The sequence below is a fragment of the Aquarana catesbeiana genome, linkage group LG10, assembly GCF_042186555.1.
Source record: "Aquarana catesbeiana isolate 2022-GZ linkage group LG10, ASM4218655v1, whole genome shotgun sequence".
Taxonomy (NCBI): Eukaryota; Metazoa; Chordata; class Amphibia; order Anura; family Ranidae; genus Aquarana; species Aquarana catesbeiana.
The window spans coordinates 229,213,421-229,232,967 of NC_133333.1; the positions used below are offsets into that span (position 1 = coordinate 229,213,421).

General features: G+C 44.3%; 1 protein-coding gene across 1 annotated transcript in view; it reads right to left on the reverse strand.

The window, feature by feature from the left end:
- Positions 1-15,288, reverse strand: part of LOC141110156 (indolethylamine N-methyltransferase-like) — a 66,560-nt gene extending 51,272 nt beyond the window's left edge. Inside the window, exons 1-2 of the mRNA XM_073601369.1 lie at positions 15,099-15,288; positions 12,405-12,612 (exon numbers count right to left, since the gene is read on the reverse strand). Coding sequence (XP_073457470.1) covers positions 12,405-12,612; positions 15,099-15,249 — 359 coding nt within the window. The 5' untranslated portion in view covers positions 15,250-15,288. The remainder of the gene's footprint in view (positions 1-12,404; positions 12,613-15,098) is intronic.
- Positions 15,289-19,547: the final 4,259 nt, after the last annotated feature.

Below are 19,547 nucleotides of genomic sequence, written 5' to 3' on the forward strand. Positions count from 1 at the left end.
TCTTTTATATTTTACCAAAAATTGGGTATTATATTGTGTTTGCATGCAAGTAAATTCATTAAAGTGTATTTCTTCCAAAAAAAATTGTGTTTGAAAATCCTCTGCACAAATACCCATTATTTTATTCTATAGGGCCTCTGCTAAAAATACATATACGGTATATACAATGTTTGGGAGTTCTAAATAATTTTCCAGCAAAAACAAATGTAGATTTTTACATGTTTGTGAGAAGTGTCAGAATTGGCCCGGGAAGGAAGTTGTTAAATCAAGAAATAGTCTTGCCAATTTTCCCAAACTTATCATAGACCAACTTCATGCTCTTACCGTCTAAATTTATCTGTAAAAGAGCAGAATATGGTGCCACAGAAAATGTATTTGTGCTACCACGAAGACCATGTAAAAGACAGCCAGTGACTTCCAGAACCATTTTCCTCATGGCAAGAAAAAAAATCATCAAAAAGGCATACTCTGTCCAGGGCATGGAAGTTTCATTTGGTATTAAAGAATATTCACGAAAGCTTTATCTTTGTCTATAGCATTTATCTCCAAACTGTGGCCTTAGGGGCAGATGCGGCCCTTTGCATGCTGTTATCCAGCCCTTCGGGCACTCTTTCATCTACTGATACCAAAGATAGGGCATCATTTCTCCAACTGACACCAATGAAGGGGCACAATTGCTCCCAGTGACACCAATGATGGGGCACAATTTATCTCTGATGACACCAACAATGGGGCTCAATGACACCAATGATGGGGCATAATTCCTCCCACTGACACCATAGATAAGGGCATTGATTTCCCACTGATGTCGAGACTTTCTCTACTCCAAATGTCCACAGTCCTGCCCTCCTAAAGTCTAAAGGACAATAAACTGACCCTTTGTTTAGAAAGTTTGGAGACCATTGGTCTATAGCAGGGGTCTCTAAACTATGGCCCTCCAGTTGTTCAGTAACTACAATTCCCATCATGCCTAGTCATGTCTGTGAATATCAGAGTTTTACAATGCCTTATGGGATGTGTAGTTCAAAAAAGTTGGAGGGCTGTAGTTTGGAGATCCCTGGTCTATAGCAACATGCAGAGGATTGCACTCCATTGGAGATTTTTAAGGCAGCAATATGGTCATCTTATGCTACCTCCTTGACACATAACAGTGTCAATCCTATTGCCCTTACAATGGTGGACTTTGGAAGAGCTGTAGTTTTCTCGTCTGCTTCCAATATTAATAATTAAAAGAGAAGTAAGGGTTTTTTTTTTTTTTTTAGATTTATACTTACCTCAGTGGATGCAGCATCAATGCAATGATGCATCTGTCCCCCGGATCCTCTGCACTGAAAACCGAGCGATCGAACACCGCCGATCGCTTGGTTTTCACAGCTCCATGAGCAGACAGCTGCAGACTGTCAGTCACAGCTCTCTGCTCATCTTCTTCCATGCTCATTGGAGCACTGAGCTGTGGAGGGGCGGCTCGCTGAGAGGCTGAGATGGGTGTCAGTCCAGGCACCTGGCAGATCCTGACTCCCATTGTCGGATGATGCTATGCCTAGACTGATATCCGTGACATCAGCAGAGAGCAGACTTCAGTCCACTCTCTGCTAAAAAAGGGTCACAGGAGTGCAAAACAAATTGCACTCCTGTAAACCATAGGAGAAGCCCAGCCAAACAAGCTTTGGCTGGACTGCTCCTTTAAACTCTATAGGTCATTTTTACGTTTTTAGATTGTTGCGTACTATCTATGCCATACATATTCTACGTGTTAATAAAGGAAAATGACCACAGGTAAGTATACAGTTTTTTGAATTGTATGTGTCATTCAATGCAGGGGCGGATCCAAAGTCTAGTCTCGGGAGGGGCACTTCCAGAAAATACCTTTTTTTGCGGGCAATTTATCGGGGAAACTGCTGGTGTTGGCGCTTCAGCCATCACGGCACCATGGTTATTATAGTGTCAGGATGATTAAAGCGCATTATTTCTATTCTTACATTGTAATATAAAATGAAATAGTTCAACTCACCATAATGCAGAATCAGTGGGAGTCCTGAGTGTGTCACTTTCCACGTCGCCTGCCACCAAATGCGGATTGTCACTTGCAACGTCACCTGCTACACATTGTGGATTGTCACTTGCCACGTCACCTGCAACACGTTGCGGATTGTCACTTGCCACGTCACCTGCCACATGTTGTAAATTGTCACTTGCCACGTCACCTGTAACCAGATGAGGATTGTCACTTGCCACGTCACCTGCCACACGCTGCAAATTGTCACGTCACCTGCTACACGTTGCAGATTGTCACTTGCCACGTCACCTGCCACCAAATGCTGATTGTCACTTGCCACATCACCTGTCACCAGATGCGGATTGTCACTTGCCACGTCACCTGACACACATTGTGAATTGTCACTTGCCACGTCACCTGCCACACGTTGTGGATTGTCACTTGCAACGTTACCTGCCACACATTGTGGATTGTCACTTGCCACGTCACCTGCCACACGTTGCAGTTTGTCACTTGCCACACTGTAACGAGCCCCTGCTCGCTCGGTTCCTCTCTCCCGACACTCCTCTGCTGCTATAGAATCAGATTGCAGATCGCACATCTGATGGTTCAGTCATCCGATGCTCCGGGATTAGAACTACAGCTATGTGCCGTTCTAATCCAGTTGTGTAGCTCAGAACAAACACCAGGCAGGCTGTATGTAAGTTCAACCAGGAATCTCTTTTATTGAAAGGAATACAGGCTCTTTTATACAGTAAAAGAGGAGGTGTATACCTCCTGCTCATATTACTCTGAACATACACCTGTGACCAGAAACATAATTAACATGGGCTAATTAACTAATCCCTTTAGACAGCCTAGATGACTCAGACATGACCTTTAGGCCAGACTGGCCATCTTGTAGCTCAGACTTATTTACAATACACATTCTAGCAGGCAACAGACAGACAGGTGGCTGGAATTGACATCAGCATCTCCTAACAGTATTTGTATCAGCATTATGAATCAGCCAGTATTTCTAATATGGCAAATCCAGGGTCCCCAGAGTCTGTGTGTCCTGGGGGACCAAGACCCGAATCCACAGTAACACCACCTCAAGTGTCCCCAGGCATACAGCTCACAAAGAGCACTGTTCCCCCAACTGCCAGGGCTCACGATCGATCGGCAAGAGGCTAGCATTCAGTCCCCTCCAAAAGTCTCTCTCCCGGCTAGGTCTGTCACATTTCTCCCCTTTCAGCAGGAGACTAACACAGGAGGAGACACCAGACGGGTTGACTCTGAAGTTAGTCAGTAGTTCCAGTCCTCTAATGCCTGTACCCACACAGTACCCCAAACAAATTGTTCCAAACAAAGCATTACTCACCCAGCCAACCTCTGCCTCTCTCAGAGAACATATCTGCCGCTGGGGAGAGGCCTGGACTGGCCCTTCTCCCTGGAGTCCTTTCTGCCACTGGAGAGAAGACAGGGTGTCTGGGCTCACTCCGTCATGCTGTTGGGGATCTGGGCCGACTGCCCAGCATCCCTGGGGTATACAGGTGGAGACTGAAGTCCCATTCACCTTCACAGGAAATCCATCCTCTGTTAGTTGAGGGCAGAGTCCAGCAGTACTCGGCCCTGTTGCCAGCCCTTCTGCTGGAAACCCCACACCATCTGCTCCGGCTAACTGTTGGGGAGGGAGGCCGACTGCCCCACCTCCCTGGAACTCTGTAGTTGTTGCCGGTGCTGGGCAGAGGTTGGTAGCACTTTGCCCTGTTGCCAGCACTTCTGCTGGGGACTCCACATCCTCCGCTCCAGCTAACCGTTGGGGCAGGAGGCTGGCTTCCTCCACTCCCAAACTGTGTAGCTGCCATTGGGGAGGTTAGCCGGCTGCTTCCTTTTCCATTCCCTCATCTGGATGTTGAGACAATATGTCTGTGGTACTGTCTCCCAGGTGCACGGATCTTTGCTAGGGAGGAAAGACCACTTCTTCCACCCTGGCCAACTGTTGGGGAGGGATGACGAACACCTCCTCTCCCTTCTCCCCCTGTATCCTGATCTGCTGCTGGGAAGTGACCACCTCCTTCTCAAGCTGAGTCTCCGGAACCGCTGCAGGTGTAGAGCAGAGATCTTGGACCCTCTGTCCGGTTGCCAGCGCTTCAGCTGGGGAAGTTCCTTGTAACTTCACAGATACTTCTGTTGGTGCTGGGCAGAGCACAGTGAAGTTTGGCCCTAATAACAGCTCTTCTTCTGCTGAAGGCTCACCCGGTTGTTCTTCCTCAGCAGAAAAGTCTATCAAATCCCCTGTCTCTGCAACTGGTGTCTGGGGATAAAGGTTCACCATCTCCCCTCTGTGGAACCCAGAAGATGCTATCAGTGCTGGGCAGAGTACAGTGAAGTTTGGCCCTAATAACAGCTCTTCTTCTGTTGGAGGCTCACCAGGTTGTTCTTCCTCAGCAGAAAAGTCTATCAAATCCCCTGTCTCTGCAACTGGTGTCTGGGGATAAAGGTTCACCATCTCCTCTCCGTGGAACCCAGAAGATGCTATCAGTGCTGGGCAGAGGTTAGCAGAGCTCTGCCCTGTTGTCAGCACTTCAGGTTTGGGGACGGCAATCTTCAGATTTTCCACTGCCTATTCTCTGGCATGCTGCTGGACAGGCACATTCCTCCATCCAAGATCATCCCATGCAGAAACAGGTTCATCAAGGTCAGTCAGCACTTGCTGTATCCGCCATAAGACCTCCGCCTCCATAGCTGTGGGGGCAGGTTGGCAAAGCACACTGTTACTCTGCCACATTGTCAACTCTTCAGCCAGGATTTCAGAGTTGTCACCTGGTATTTCCTGATAGTCCCAGGCAAAGGGAGCACCACCCTGCTGCTGAGCAGAGTCTAACAGCTGTTTGTAGGCGATCTCCAGCTCCCATTCCTGAACGGCCAGAAACTCCAAATCTTCCTGTGCCCAGTGCACTTCTGAGACATTCAGTCTTCGCTCTCTGTGCTCCATTATTTCCTCCAAACGCCACTCCCAATCACTCCCAAAGTCAGTGTCCCTGGACAGCCTCCAGTATAACAATCCCAGGCCATCGTAGTCAAAGCCTTCCGTGGGGCTGTCATCCGCTGTCCACGGACACACTTGGGCTACATACCACTGGAGGGCTCTGTAGCTCTCGTCCAACCGCATTTCTGCCCGGATCAGCCTGCTTAACTCTGCTGTCCACTCCTGGTTCGGCTGTTCCCCCCAAAACAGCATTCGCACTTCATACTGTGACCAGTACCTTACATGGATGGAGGGGAGAACTTTTCCCTGGTTTCGCTGCTCACAGGCTCGCGCTTCCTTCCAGAGTTCGCAGCGGATAGAATAAAACCATTCTAGCAGGACCTGCTCTGATACTGGTCCTTTGTGCTGTATCTGCATCTCTCGCAACCTCCTTCTGAATTCCTCTTCCATGGTGGCTGGTATCTGTACCTCTCCTCTCCTGCTATCTGGACCTTGGATCCAGGTGATGGTTTGGATGTGTTCACGGCAAGGAAGCACGATCCCACCATTCCCTCCACGGCTTTCAAGTAAGTCTTTCAGCATGGCTCTTCTGCAGGCTGGTTTGGAGTGTCCCAGTAACTGGAGAGCAAATCCCACGGCTGCCAACCAATGTAACGAGCCCCTGCTCGCTCGGTTCCACTCTCCCGACACTCCTCTGCTGCTATAGAATCAGATTGCAGATCGCACATCTGATGGTTCAGTCATCCGATGCTCCGGGATTAGAACTACAGCTATGTACCGTTCTAATCCAGTTGTGTAGCTCAGAACAAACACCAGGCAGGCTGTATGTAAGTTCAACCAGGAATCTCTTTTATTGAAAGGAATACAGGCTCTTTTATACAGTAAAAGAGGAGGTGTATACTACCTGCTCATTTTGCTCTGAACATACACCTGTGACCAGAAACCTAATTAACATGGGCTAATTAACTAATCCCTTTAGACAGCCTAGATGACTCAGACATGACCTTTAGGCCAGACTGGCCGTCTTGTAGCTCAGACTTATTTACAATACACATTCTAGCAGGCAACAGACAGACAGGTGGCTGGAATTGACATCAGTATCTCCTAACAGTATTTGTCCCAGCATTATGAATCAGCCAGTATTTCTAATGTGGCAAATCCAGGGTCCCCAGAGTCTGTGTGTCCTGGGGGACCAGGACCCGAATCCACAGTAATACCACCTCAAGGGTCCCCAGGCATACAGCTCACAAAGAGCACCATTCCCCCAACTGCCAGGGCCCACGATCGATCGGCAAGAGGCTAGCATTCAGTCCCCTCCAAAAGTCTCTCTCCCGGGTAGGTCTGTCACACACACGTTGCAGATTGTCACTTGCCACGTCGCTTGTCATCAGATGCGGATTGTCACATGCCGTGTCACTTTCCTGCTAAGGTGGTCTCTTGCTATGTCCCAGAGTCAGGCAGCAGAGAGATGATGTAATCTCTCTGCTGCCCACAGCTGCCTTCACAGTGAGGGCGGAACTGCAGGGATGCAGGGCGGGCGCAGGCTGCAGGGTGGTGAGAGATGATGTCATCTCTCTGCTCCCCTGCCTGCTGGCTCCCTGATTGGCCAGCAGCCCACTCACAGTCACACACGGAGCCGCCCAGCTACCCCCCCTCTCTCATCCGCCCACTCACTGACCTAGCCGCCCACACTGTCACCTGCAGCGGAGCCGCCCGCACGAAAAATCAGAAGTGCTAATTTTAAAGGCTTATATGCAAGTTATTGCCATAAAAAGTGTTTGGGAACCCGGCTCCTGCCCCAGGGGACATGTATCAATGCAAAAAAAGTTTTAAAAACTGCAGTTTTTTCAGGAGCAGTGATTTTAATGATGCTTAACCACTTCAGCACTGGAAGAATTTAACCCCTTCCTGACTAGAGCACTTTTTGCAATTCGGCACTGAGTCACTTTAACTGACAATTGCACAGTCGTGCGAGGTGGCTCCCAAACAATATTGATGTCCTTTTTTCCCCACAAATAGAGATTTCTTTTGGTGGTATTTGATCACCCCTGCAGTTTTTATTTTTTGCGCTATAAACAAAAAAAGAGCGACAATTTTGAAAAAAACGCATTATTTTTTACTTTTTGCTATAATAAATATCCCCCAAAAATATATAAAAAAACATTTTTTTTCCTCAGTTTAGGCCGATACGTATTGTTCTACATATTTTTGGTAAAAAAAATTGCAATTAGCGTATATTGATTGGTTTGCGCAAAAGTTATAGCGTATGCAAAATAGGGGATAGTTTTATGGCATTTTTATTAATATTTTTTTTTTACTAGTAATGGCGGCGATCAGCGATTTTTATCGTGACTGTGACATTATTGTGGACACATCGGACAATTTTCACACATTTTTGGGACCATTGGCATTAATACAGCGAACTGTGGGGGGGAATGGGCTAGCAGTGACATGACACTGATCGCTACTCCCGATGACAGGGAGCAGACGATCGGTGTCCTGTCACTAGGCAGAACGGGGAGATGCTGTTTACATCGGCAATTCCCCGTTCTTTAGCTCCATGACACAATTGCGGTTATCCCAGAGGCGATCGAGTCCGCGGGTCCCACGAGCATGGTCATGGAGCTCGCGGCAGGCATGTGGGCGCGCTGCCGGGGGGCACGCGCGCACGGCGGGAAATTCAAAGTAACGTACAGGTACATTACTTTGCCCAGCCGTGCCATTCTGCCGACGTATATGTGCTGACAGCTGTCGGCAAGTGGTTAAAGTGAAACAATAAAAATGACATATTGCTTTAAATATCATGCCTGGGGAGTCTCCTTAGTCTGCCTGTAAAGTAGCATATCAGTGTAATGTGTTTTACTATGCCACAGCAAAATGAAATTTCTAAAGAAATAAACTGCTCGCGGCTGTAATGTAGTGTCGGATCCCGACAATATACATAAAAATCATTGAAAAAAACGTCATGTGATTCATACTAGATCCAAAGGGCCTGGTAATGGACTGGGGGGCAGTCCGTTACCAGGCCCTTTTGGTCTGGTATGAATATTAAGGGCAACCCCGCACCAAAATTTAAAAAAAAATTGCGTGGGGGTCCCCCCAAAATCCATACCAGGCCCTTCAGGTCTGGTATTGATATTAAGGGGAACCCTGTGCCAAAATTAAAAAAAAATGTCATGGGGTCCCCTTTAAAATCCATACCAGACCCTTATCCGAGCATGCAATCTGGCAGGCGGCAGGAAAAGGGGGGACGAGAGAGCACCCCCCCTCCTGAACCATACCAGGCCACATTCCCTCAACATGGGGGGTGTTTTGGGGTTCACCTCAAAACACCTTGTCCCCATGGGGATGGGGACAAGGCCCTCTACCCCACAACCCTTGCCCGGTGGTTGTGGGGGTCTGCGCTTGGGGGGCTTATCATGGAGGTGGAGTTTTTCCGGTTTGTTGGGGTTTTTTTCTTGGGAACGTCGGACGCTGTAATCGAAGATGAATGGACATCACGGGACATTTTTATTTTTTTGTCCCAAACTGTCTACTGTCATTTTTACTTTTTTGACCTTTTTTGGAGAATGTGTCCAATGTACCCGATACCCATTCACATAGGGGGGACCCCAAAACAACCTCCCCATGTGGAAGGCATGTGGCCTGGTATGGTTCAGGAGGGGGCGCTCTCTCATACCCCCCTTTTCCTGCAGGCTGTCAGGTTGCGTGCTCGGATAAGGGCCTGGTATAGATTTTGGGGGAGGTGACCCCCACGCCATTTTAAAAAACATTTTTGGTGCAGGGTTTCCCTTAATACCCATACCAAAACTGAAGGGCCTGGTAATGGACTGGGGGAGACCCATGCCGGAATCTGACAACACATTACAGCCGCAAGAAGTTTTAAATGACATTTTTTCCTTTAGAAATGTCATTTTGCTGTGGTATTGTTCTAAACACAGGAAAGATGCATTACGTTACAGGCATACTATAGACACCCCCAGGCACAATATTTAAAGGAATATTTCATTTTTATTGTTTCACTTTAAGAATTATTAAAATCACTGCTCCTTAAAAAAACATCAGTTTTTAAAACTTTTTTGCATTGATACATATCCCCTGGGGTAGGACCCGGGTCCCCAAACACTTTTTATGACAATAACTTGTATATAAGCCTTTAAAATTAGCACTTTTGATTTTTCACATTTTTGTCCCTTAGACATTTTTGTCCCCTAACAATTTTTTTGTTCTTGTGCGAACTGAGGGGGGGTGTTTGGCTCATCCCTATTCAGTATCTCCTATCTAAAGCTGGTCATACATGGATTGAAATTAGACTGGTTCAGCAGGGACTGACCGAATTTCAATCTATGTATGGGCACTGTAGTTGCACAGAAGTTTATCCACCGATTGACTTCTGTACAACCACCCTGTTGAATTCTCCATGCTCGATCAGTGCTGCAGGAAGACAATGACACAGCAGGGAGGATTCATTCATCCACCTTGAATGTGTGGAGAGGGGGATCTGATCAGTTTTTTCATTCAGCCCGCTCATCTATGGGCAGCCTAATACACCACTCTAATACCCACCAGCTAATCCAACAGATCTGGAAAGCACATCCACTAATTTCTGATCAAATACAAATAAACATGATTTTATTTTATATCTACTCTATACTATATCTATCAATTTTAGGATTAAAAAAAAAAAAAAAAAGAAAAAAAAAAAACAGAACTCCAGATACAAATAACAAGATGAATAGCATGTTAAAAGATAACATAACACAACCAGATTTTTCTGCAATATTCACCTTCAGTCCAGAGATATCCCCCATAGTACCATTTTTCTGCCACTTGATGTCCTCGGTCTGATGGCCGGGATCATTGAACCCACTTCCTCTTAGCGCAGGTTGTCCTGGACCCTCCCCACTCTGTGACTGGACAGTGATATGAGAAGCAGCACAGTGATGGTCTTGTCTCTGTCACTCTGCTCCTTCCTTCTATCACCACATGAACATGCACTGCTTTTTCTTCTCATACTCCAGTCCTGTAGTACTGAGACTGCAAGAGGCAGATAACAGGTTGGATTCAGGTACTTCCAGTGTTTGCATTTAAAATGATTACAGAGCTCCATTAATCTGAGTCTTTTATATCTGCCCAGATTTCAGTTTTAATATATATATAAAATACATCTCATTATAGAAAATTATTATTACCTTTCTCTTTTTATATGCATAAATATTCACCTTATTCATCCAGTCAATCAGACTCAGCTGATCACACATCGGAGTAAGGGGACAATTTTTTACTCGCACTGACAGCGTGAGGAGGGGAAAAAAGCTGATTACCGGCTTCTGTAAACGGGACATTGGTCACTTACACAGAGAGGCACTGCCGCCTCATTAGTGCCCACCAGTGCCACCTACCAGTGCGCATAAGTACTGCTAGGCAATGCCCACTAGTGCCACCTATCAGTGTTCACCAGTGCTGCCAATCAGTGTCCACCAGTGCTGCCAATCATTGTCTACCAGTGCTGCCAATCAGTGCCCACCGGTTTTGCATCACCAGTGCCACCTATCAGTGCTGCCTATCAGTGTCACCTACCAGTGCCTATCAGTGCCACCTATTAGGTCCACTTATCAGTGCCGCCTATCAGTGCCCTTTAGTACCGCCTATCAGTGCCACCTATCAGTGCAGCTTTATTAGTGCCTCCTGATAAGTGCCCACCAGTGCAGCCTATCAGTGCCCATAAGTGCAGCCTCATCAGCGCACATCAATAAAGGAGAAAAATTACCTGTTTGCAAAATTTTATAACAAACTATGAAACCCTAGTAGTGATTAAATACCACCAAAAGAAAGCTCTATTTGTGTGAAAGAAAATGATAAAAATGTCATATGGGTGCAGTGTTGCATGACCATGCAATTGTCATTCAAAGTGCAACAGTGCTGAAAGCTGAAAATTGGCCTGGGCAGGAAGGGGGTTTAAGTGCCCAGTAAGCAAGTGGTTAATGAGCAATTACAGTAAGTAGAAGATCTCTGTACTTTTCTACATGTTAATGGGCCAATACCAGCTGCTTATGAAAAACAAGTCTGCTGAGATTTTTTAATACACCTATATTATGAGTAATCACTGCTCAAGGTTGGTCTCCACCTGTACCACCTCCACTGCATACAACCAGGTGCTGGCCCTGTTCGTTATGGGCTTCACAGTAGAGGAAAAGGGTCTGGTCGGCCATACATCCGATAAAATCACCTTAATATAGACATATTCCTAATAGACTCTCCACAATGTACAATCGAGGGAAAATGGCACACCAACTAGTGCTATTTTCCCTCAATTGTACATTGTGGAGTGTCTATTTCGGAATATGTCTAAATTAAGGTGATTTTATCAGATGTGCGGCCAAACGGACCCTTTTCCTCTACTGTGAAGCCTGTAATGGACAGGGCCAGCACCTGGTAGCGTGCAGCGGAGGTGGTACAGGTGGAGACCGACCTTGAGCAGTGATTACTCTTCACCCATAGGCTTACTATGGGGCATCCATAGTCAGTTTGGACCAGAGGGCCCTCAGAATAGGTAAGCATAGACATCCTTCCTTTACAGATTAGTTAGTATAGGGCTTAGAATGGGGGTGAGAGCAGGGTTAAAGTGGTGTTCCGGACGAAATTATACTTTTTAAATAAAAATAATCCTATAATACACAAGCTTAATGTATTCTAGTAAAGTTAGTCTGTAAACTAAGGTCTGTTTTGTTAGTTTATAGCAGTAGTTTGTTATTTTATAAACTTACAGCAGGCCGTGGCCATCTTAAGTCTGGGCATCGGAAGCCAGACTGTATTTCTTCCTGGATCTCATCCTTGCAGATCTCGCACATGCTCAGTGCAGCACAAGCAGTGTAATAGGTTTCGGGTCAGGTTTCCATAGCAACGTCAGTGTCAGAGGAAGTTGCCGCCCCTTCCCAGAAGGCATTGCAAACAGGAAATGATGCGATGGGCCATGGCCAGGGAGGAGGAAGTGAAAAATGAATACAGCAGATATACAGTAGGTGCTGAGAAAAAAAATTTAAAAATATCCAATTCGTTTACAATGCACAGTTTAGTGAGGGATGCTGAAGAGTTGTAAAAGTGGGTGGAACTCCACTTTAAGTTTAGATTTGACTGGACTTCTACTTTAAACAATGTGAATAGGCTTTTTCAGCACAGTAGATAAGGGGAGCCTGAATACAAACATTATAAAGAGCTGAGAGCTCCATCTGCTGGATGAAAACATAGATTTTAACATTTCAAATACAATATTTCAAAGTTACCTGACTAAAAACACGAAAAAAAGTTTGTATTTTAAACAACTTAATAAATGAAATATACTCAAACATAATAGAAGTTGCCTTTAAAGAAATAATCTTCTGCAACCTAAAATGCAAAAATCATAAAGTAATGAAACATTAGCGGACAAGTCACCTTGTTCCTTCTAACTCAGCTGCGGCTGATGATGTATGCGACCAATCATATGCTCCGGTACGGTCATGTAGCCATCTGTTCAGTTCCATGATACATTTCTCCTGGAATTTTAATATGACTATATTTTTAAAGGAATTGGAGGCAGAATAAAGATTGTGAATGGCGGAACCAAGGCTGATGTCAATCAAAAATGTACCCTCAATTCGACCTGGAGGAATATTAGAGATTCAGATGTTATCTTACCCGAAACTAATTTCACTGCCAAAAAAAGATTTCACACTTTCATAATTTGGCATTTAATGACAGTGCTAGATGAAAATAGCTTTAAAAAATTATTCCCAACCAATATATAATATGGTTCTGGGATTTCCTGCTAGGCCCAGCCTTATATGTTACATTATCTTCCATATATGAAAGCACCAGATGAGCAAGGAGCTGAGAGAGAGAGAGAGAGAGAGAGAGAGAGAGGGTAAGGTGAGTATATAGGGATTAGAGGGCCATTTGCAGAGAAGCAGTCACTTTCCTCTACATCTGTTCTGATCATTTAGGCTCCATTCACACTTGTGCAACTTCAAAATTGTGTGATTTCCACTGCGACTTTACAGTGTGATTTGATGCGAGTTTGATGCCACGTTGGACGAGTGCGACTTTATTGCAACTTTGCCTTTGACCATGTGACTGCGTGTGCTCTACAAAGTCGCACACACATGTATATGAATCAGGTGCAACTTTAATGTGACTTTTGAGGGTTTATATTAAGTCTATGGGCCTCATGTCACTTTAAAGTTGCTGTGACTTTAAGGCCTTATGAATACAGTGCGTTAAGAAAAAAAAACAAGCGGCAAAGCCAGTACCGACACCAGGAAAAATGCGCTTTTAGAAGTGTTTTGCATTGGCATTAATGTTGTTAATGCACACAGAGTTCCTCCTTACATCAGAGTTTGTAGGATTCCCCCTTACATGCTGCGCTGATGTTTAGCAGTGTTTCTCTGCCCTCATCTATTTTCCACTCCCAAATCCAATTACTGCATCTTAAAAACGCTTGACGGGGCTTAGTGCTGTACACAGCGTTAGCACACATTTAGCCACGTCAGGCGTTTTTATAGCTGTAACGCTGCTGCCTAAGAACGCGCTAGCCCTGGGGTTTTTTTGCAGCTTGAAAACGCCTATGACACTAAAAGCTCCTAAAAGCCTATGTGGACACATAGAATAACATGGAGAGACGTTTTTAATCTGTATAAAAAAAAGTCTGATGCTCCTAAAAGCGACAGGAAAAACGCCCTATGTGCATGAGTTTTAAGTCACACAAGTATGAACAGTACTCATTGGAAAACATGGGGTGCAACTTGTCATGTGACTTTGGGGTGCAAAGTTGCATGACAAGTCGTACAAGTGTAAACTGGGCCTTAAAGATAGAAAACAAATATGATAATGTTTGTGAATTGACCTTTTGCAAGCAAATAAATAAAACATGATAATATACTGATCAAGAGTGACATATTCACCAAATAAAACCGTCATAAGAAATAAATTATGATTTGCTATTGTCTCATCATAATGTGGTACCAGTTTATGATTCTGTTTTACAATAATCTTCTTTGGATCAGGCTGCCACTGTTGACCTCTCCACCTCAAGTTGGAGTTCTCCATCCCTTCATTGTGCCATTGGATGGAGTAAATGGACAGAGGCTTAATCTGGAAGTTGTTGTTTGCTTCCCATGGAAGTGGCACCCAAGACAGCTTTTCACAATAAAATGTTTTTTAACACCCGCTGTAGAAGTTTCTAAAAATTATTTCTAGAACCCAACCTTGATTGGAACTGGTCTAAACCCTTATCCTGGACTTGCTTACTCCAGGAACATTATTTACCCAAAAGTAGACTTCATTCAACCAATTATACTAAATCAGAGGGAGATTGGTTGCTCCAGAGGAAACCCATTTTTTTTGTGTTGATCTTTGTTATCTATTTAGAAAATTCAATCTAATCTCATGTACATCCGTGATATAAAATATCAATCAGATCAATTTCAATTGCAGGTTGTAACACAATAAAATGTGGAAGAGTCCATAGTGAGGTGAATAATTTTTTTATAGAAACAGCATGATTTTTTTGCAAGAAATAAAGCATTCCCCCTATTCCAGAAATAGAAAGCTGTGAGGACAGGGCTATGGGGACTCCCATGTATGTTAGTGATACTCATAAGCTCGTACACATGATGAGATTTTTGTCAGGGAAGTGTGAGGTGACAGACTGTTGGCCTAAAATCTGACCGTTAGTACGTTCCATCAGACAATTGTTGTCCAACTTTCCACCAGCAAATGTTGGATGGCAGGCTAGAAAATTTTCAGTGGACAACGGTCTGTTGTCAGATTTTCATATTGTCTGTATACAAGTCCGTTACACGAAAGTCCAAATACAAACACGCATGCTCGGAATCAATGCTCACCAAACACGACATTAGCAGAAGGTGCCCAAAGGGTGGCGCTCAAGAGCTAAAATTCCACATAGTATGTTACTACGTTCGTGTTTGTTGGCCAACAATTATGTGCCATTAGTATGCAAGACAAGTTCCTGGCACAAGCCCTTCAGACAAAAGTCTGATGCTCTGTTGGTCAACAATCCTATTGTGTGTAGGAGGCTTTAGATTTATTAACATTTTTTTGTTAAAAAACATCAATCTATGCTGTACATACCGCTGCTGAACTGATAGTGAAACATCGCCATTGGAAATTTTATAGAATCCTCTGCAAAGACCATGTCCTCCTTATTAGAGAAATATGTATCAAGAAAACCTCTGGAATCCATTCCATGTACATGATAGAGTTTATGTGTTGTGGAATCCATCGTCCTGCAATGCTGAACTTCACCTCTTTGATTTCTGCTTTCAACTAAGCTTTATTGTTTGAGTTCTATTTATATTCTTTTGAAATAAGGTGTTTACATTTTATTGTAATATAATCATAAATATATTTATAAAGCAGTCATGTGCATAGTGGTGACTGAGGCATGATTGTCATCTGAGTTTGCAAAGGTTTAACCACTTTAAGACCAGGCTTTTTTTACATTTGTTGTTTTCAAGTAAAAATCTGTATTTTTTGCTAGAAAATGACTTAGAACACCCAAATATTATACAGTGGGGAAAAAAATTATTTGATCCCCTGCAGAATTTGTAAGTTTGCCCACTTACAAAGAAATAAAGGGTCTATAATTTTTTATCATATGTGTATTTTTGTAATGCTAGAGACAGAATATCAACCAAAAATCCAGAAAAACCACATCAAACAATACTATAAATTGAGTTGTAGTTCAGTGAGTAAAATAAGTTTTTGATCCCCATGTAAAATACGACTTAGTACTTGGTGGAGAAAACCTTGTTGGCAAGCACAGAGGTAAGACGTTTCTTGTAGTTGGTTACCAGGATTCAGTGTTGCCAACCCCCACTCAAGTGCAATTTACTGGCAGGATGCAAAAATTTACAAACAGTGCCAATTTTTTACTGGCAAAAATCATGAAATTTACCGACAGAGCCACATTTTTTACTGATACTACAAAAATATCTAAAATGCCCTTATACAGTGCTGAACAGTGCAAACATCAATATTTTCAACTATAAACATGTAGCTAGTGCTTTTAGTAATGTCTTTAGGTTAAACAAAAGTCAAAAACACAAAGTTCCTCCTTACATCAGAGTTTGCAGGATTCCCCCTAATGCCCCATACACACGGTCGGACTTTGTTTGGACATTCCGACAACAAAATCCTAGGATTTTTTCCGACGGATGTTGGCTCAAACTTGTTTTGCTTACACACGGTCGCACAAAGTTGTCGGAATTTCCGATCGACAACCACGCGGTCACGTACACCACGTACGACAAGACTAGAAAAGGCCGGTTCAGAACCAAGCGCGGCACCCTTTGGGCTCCTTTTGCTAATCTTGTGTTAGTAAAAGTTTGGTGAGAGATGATTCGCGCTTTTTCAGACTCGTGGCTTTCAGATCGTTTTCTGCTGTTCAGTTTGTGCTTGTGGGTTTGTATCTGCTCTTCAGTGCGTGCAGTCAGTTCGTATCAGAGTTTTCTGTGTGATCTTGCCTGCTCGTTGCTGTTTTTCAGGTCGCTCTTCACAGGCCTTGCTGTTCTTCAGTGCATTCTGTTACTTCGTTCTGAGCAGCCGACCGTTTTCTAGCCATGTTTCGTATGCGTACTCCTCGTACAGTTCGTGCTGTGCGGGGGCTTGGTGTTGGGGTCCTGACCTTGACACAAGTCCAGTCCATGAACAGGGTGGGGAGGAGTTCATGGACCAAGAATTGGTTGCTTCAGCGTCACCAGTTCTCTCATATGCTTTTGCTCTGTGAGATCCGTGAGAATAATCCTGATGATTTCAGGAACTTTCTCAGGATGACGGACCCCGTGTTTCACCGTTTGTTGGCTTTGCTGACCCCATATATCAGCAGGCAGGATACCTGCATGAGGCAAGCCATCACTCCGGAGCAGAGGTTGGTCGCTACCTTGCGGTATTTGACCACAGAGAGAAGCCTGCAGGACCTCAAGTTCTCGACAGGCATCTCCCCCCAGGCTCTTCTTTGTGGACATTTACTGCTTGTGTTTGTTTGAGCTGACCCTGACAGAAATGTGTGGAGTGCAGAAAATATTGTGATTGTGTAACCTTATACAAAGCACTGTTGGCTGTTATTTACTAAATGCAAAGACACTTTGCACTACAAGTGCACTTGCAACTGCACTGAAACTGCACTTGTAGTGCAAAGTGGATTTCCCCTTAGGAAATAACCCCCATTTTCTCATAAAACAACAATTACATCACCCCAAAAGTGTTGTAGTGTGAGACAATAATCCACACATTCTTGATGAACAATCTTTTTAATATCTGCACAATCACATGTGCATTTACCAAAGGTTTTTCTGACAAACCGACATGTTTGTTGTATAACAATTTTTGTGGTGTCATTATCCAAAATCAAAATGTGCATTTTATAGAAAACAGGCCTGTGTAAAACCAACAAGAAAGACACAAATCTTGATCTTACAAAGTTCACATTTGGTAGAACTGGAAGGCAATATCAGACATGAGTATTTAGGAACTGTGTTTGATATAGCGTTCAGATGGGGGAAATCACCCCTGGAAAAGCCAAATTTGGAAGATGCACACAAATTTCCCAATGTCAACATGTGCTAGCTGCCATCACGGGGGATCAAGGGACGTGTTTTGGGGGAGAAAGCCCTTCCTCACCGCTACTTTATTATTGAGGAAGGGTTTGCACCCCCAAAACGCGTCCATTGATCTCCCGTGATGGCAGATAGCACATGTTGACACACTGTGTGCATCTTCCAAATTTGGCTTTGGGAAAAATCACAAAAACATTTCGCACATTGTAGCAGACAAAAGAAGAAAGTGATTTGGAGGGGCTTTAAACTCGCCCCAAAACATCAATGATGTTTTTATATTTTGGAATAACATCATTGATGTTTTGCTTGATGTTTTCCAATTGTAAATTACACCCCATGATCTCCCCGATCAGGATCTGGGCACTTTCGGATGTGAAAGGATCTGGATCCACAACCTCACGATCACCTAAAAAGAGAGGAACCCCAAAATAAATTAGGTTTCAAAAAAATGCCGCAATGCATCTCTTATCGGATCCTGTGGTTGCAGACACTCACCTGTTGTGGTAACTACTTCCACCACGTCTTCATCCTCCTGCTCAGCTTGTGTTGGGGGGATTTCCCCTTCTTCCAGAGGGGGGGGGCTCTGGTCTCCTCGGATGAGGGGTGTCCTCCGAGTCTTTTCTCCCCTATGTAAAACAAAAATGGTATAATTAGCACACAGATATTTGATGGCAGAACTATAAAGATGAAACATTGCTTGGAAGTGGGGTACAATTATCTATTTTAGCAGAGTTCCAACATGTAGCTTTTTTAGTGTCCTTTGTCAAGCTGCAATACTTTACCTGTTTGGTAAAAGCTTCACAGATGTAGCCCCCCTATAGTATACACTGGAGCACCTGTGTGGCCCCCTAATAAAAATGGTGTTCTTGTGTCCCACACTAGTGCTCCAGTGTCCAGATGTGAAAACAGCTGCTCAGTGTCCTCTCCTTACACAGAATCTAGTTTGCATTTCATTCTAGTAACAAAGCCATCTACACAACCCAATTCTTTGAAGACAAGTATAGGGCGTCAAAATGGTGGCCAAATGCATATGGCCTAAACAATGGTATTTTATCGTCCGAAATAACAATGTGTGATCCGAACGAATAATGTGCCCATGAACATGAAAGTTGCCATTTTAAACTGTACAACAGTTCCTAAAAGCACATGGAGCAGCACGAACGTAATAAACATAAAGAATAGGAGCACAGCACAACTACTTACTTTTTTGCAGCACTCTCCGGATCTTTCTGTACTGCTCATGTTCTCGTAATTTCAGGTCCGACCACCGCTTCCTGAGCTGATCTTTCGATCGTCGTACCCCGAATTTCCGGTGCAGACTCCTGACCACTTTCGCCATGATCTTGGCCTTTCGGACATTGGGGTTGGGGTAAGGCCCATACTTTCCATCATAGTCGGCCTTCTTCAGGATGTCCACCATCTCTAACATCTCCCCAAAGGACATATTTGAGTCCTTTAATCTCCTTCTGGATCGGGACGTTTCAGGCTCCGGCCTTTCCTCCTCCTCCTCGTTACTACAATTAGCATGATCCTGCTGTCTATCCGCCATGTGCTCTTCCCCCACTGCGCCGAACGAAAAGGGGCGGGGAATAGACTAGAAAGAACGTCAGTGACGGGCGGAGTTATACGCATGCGCAGTGTGTATAAATCGTAACGCGCGCATCTTACGTACGATCTGTGAGCGGAGGAAGGAGCATCGGAGACGCCGATCGTGCTAACGAAGGTAGGATCTAAACTTGGGCCTATACTGCTTCGAAATGGAAGCCTATATTGTAACAAGATTAGGGGAGTTTGGCCTGACATTAGGCTTTGTCTTGTGTTGTGTCTTACATAGAAAATGGATGGGTTCAACGACCACAATTTCCTGCCCCTGTTCATAGACAAGTACAGGGAGCTGCCCTGTCTGTGGCAAGTGAGACACCCCCACTATAATCACAAACAGAAGAGGCAGGCAGCGCTGGAG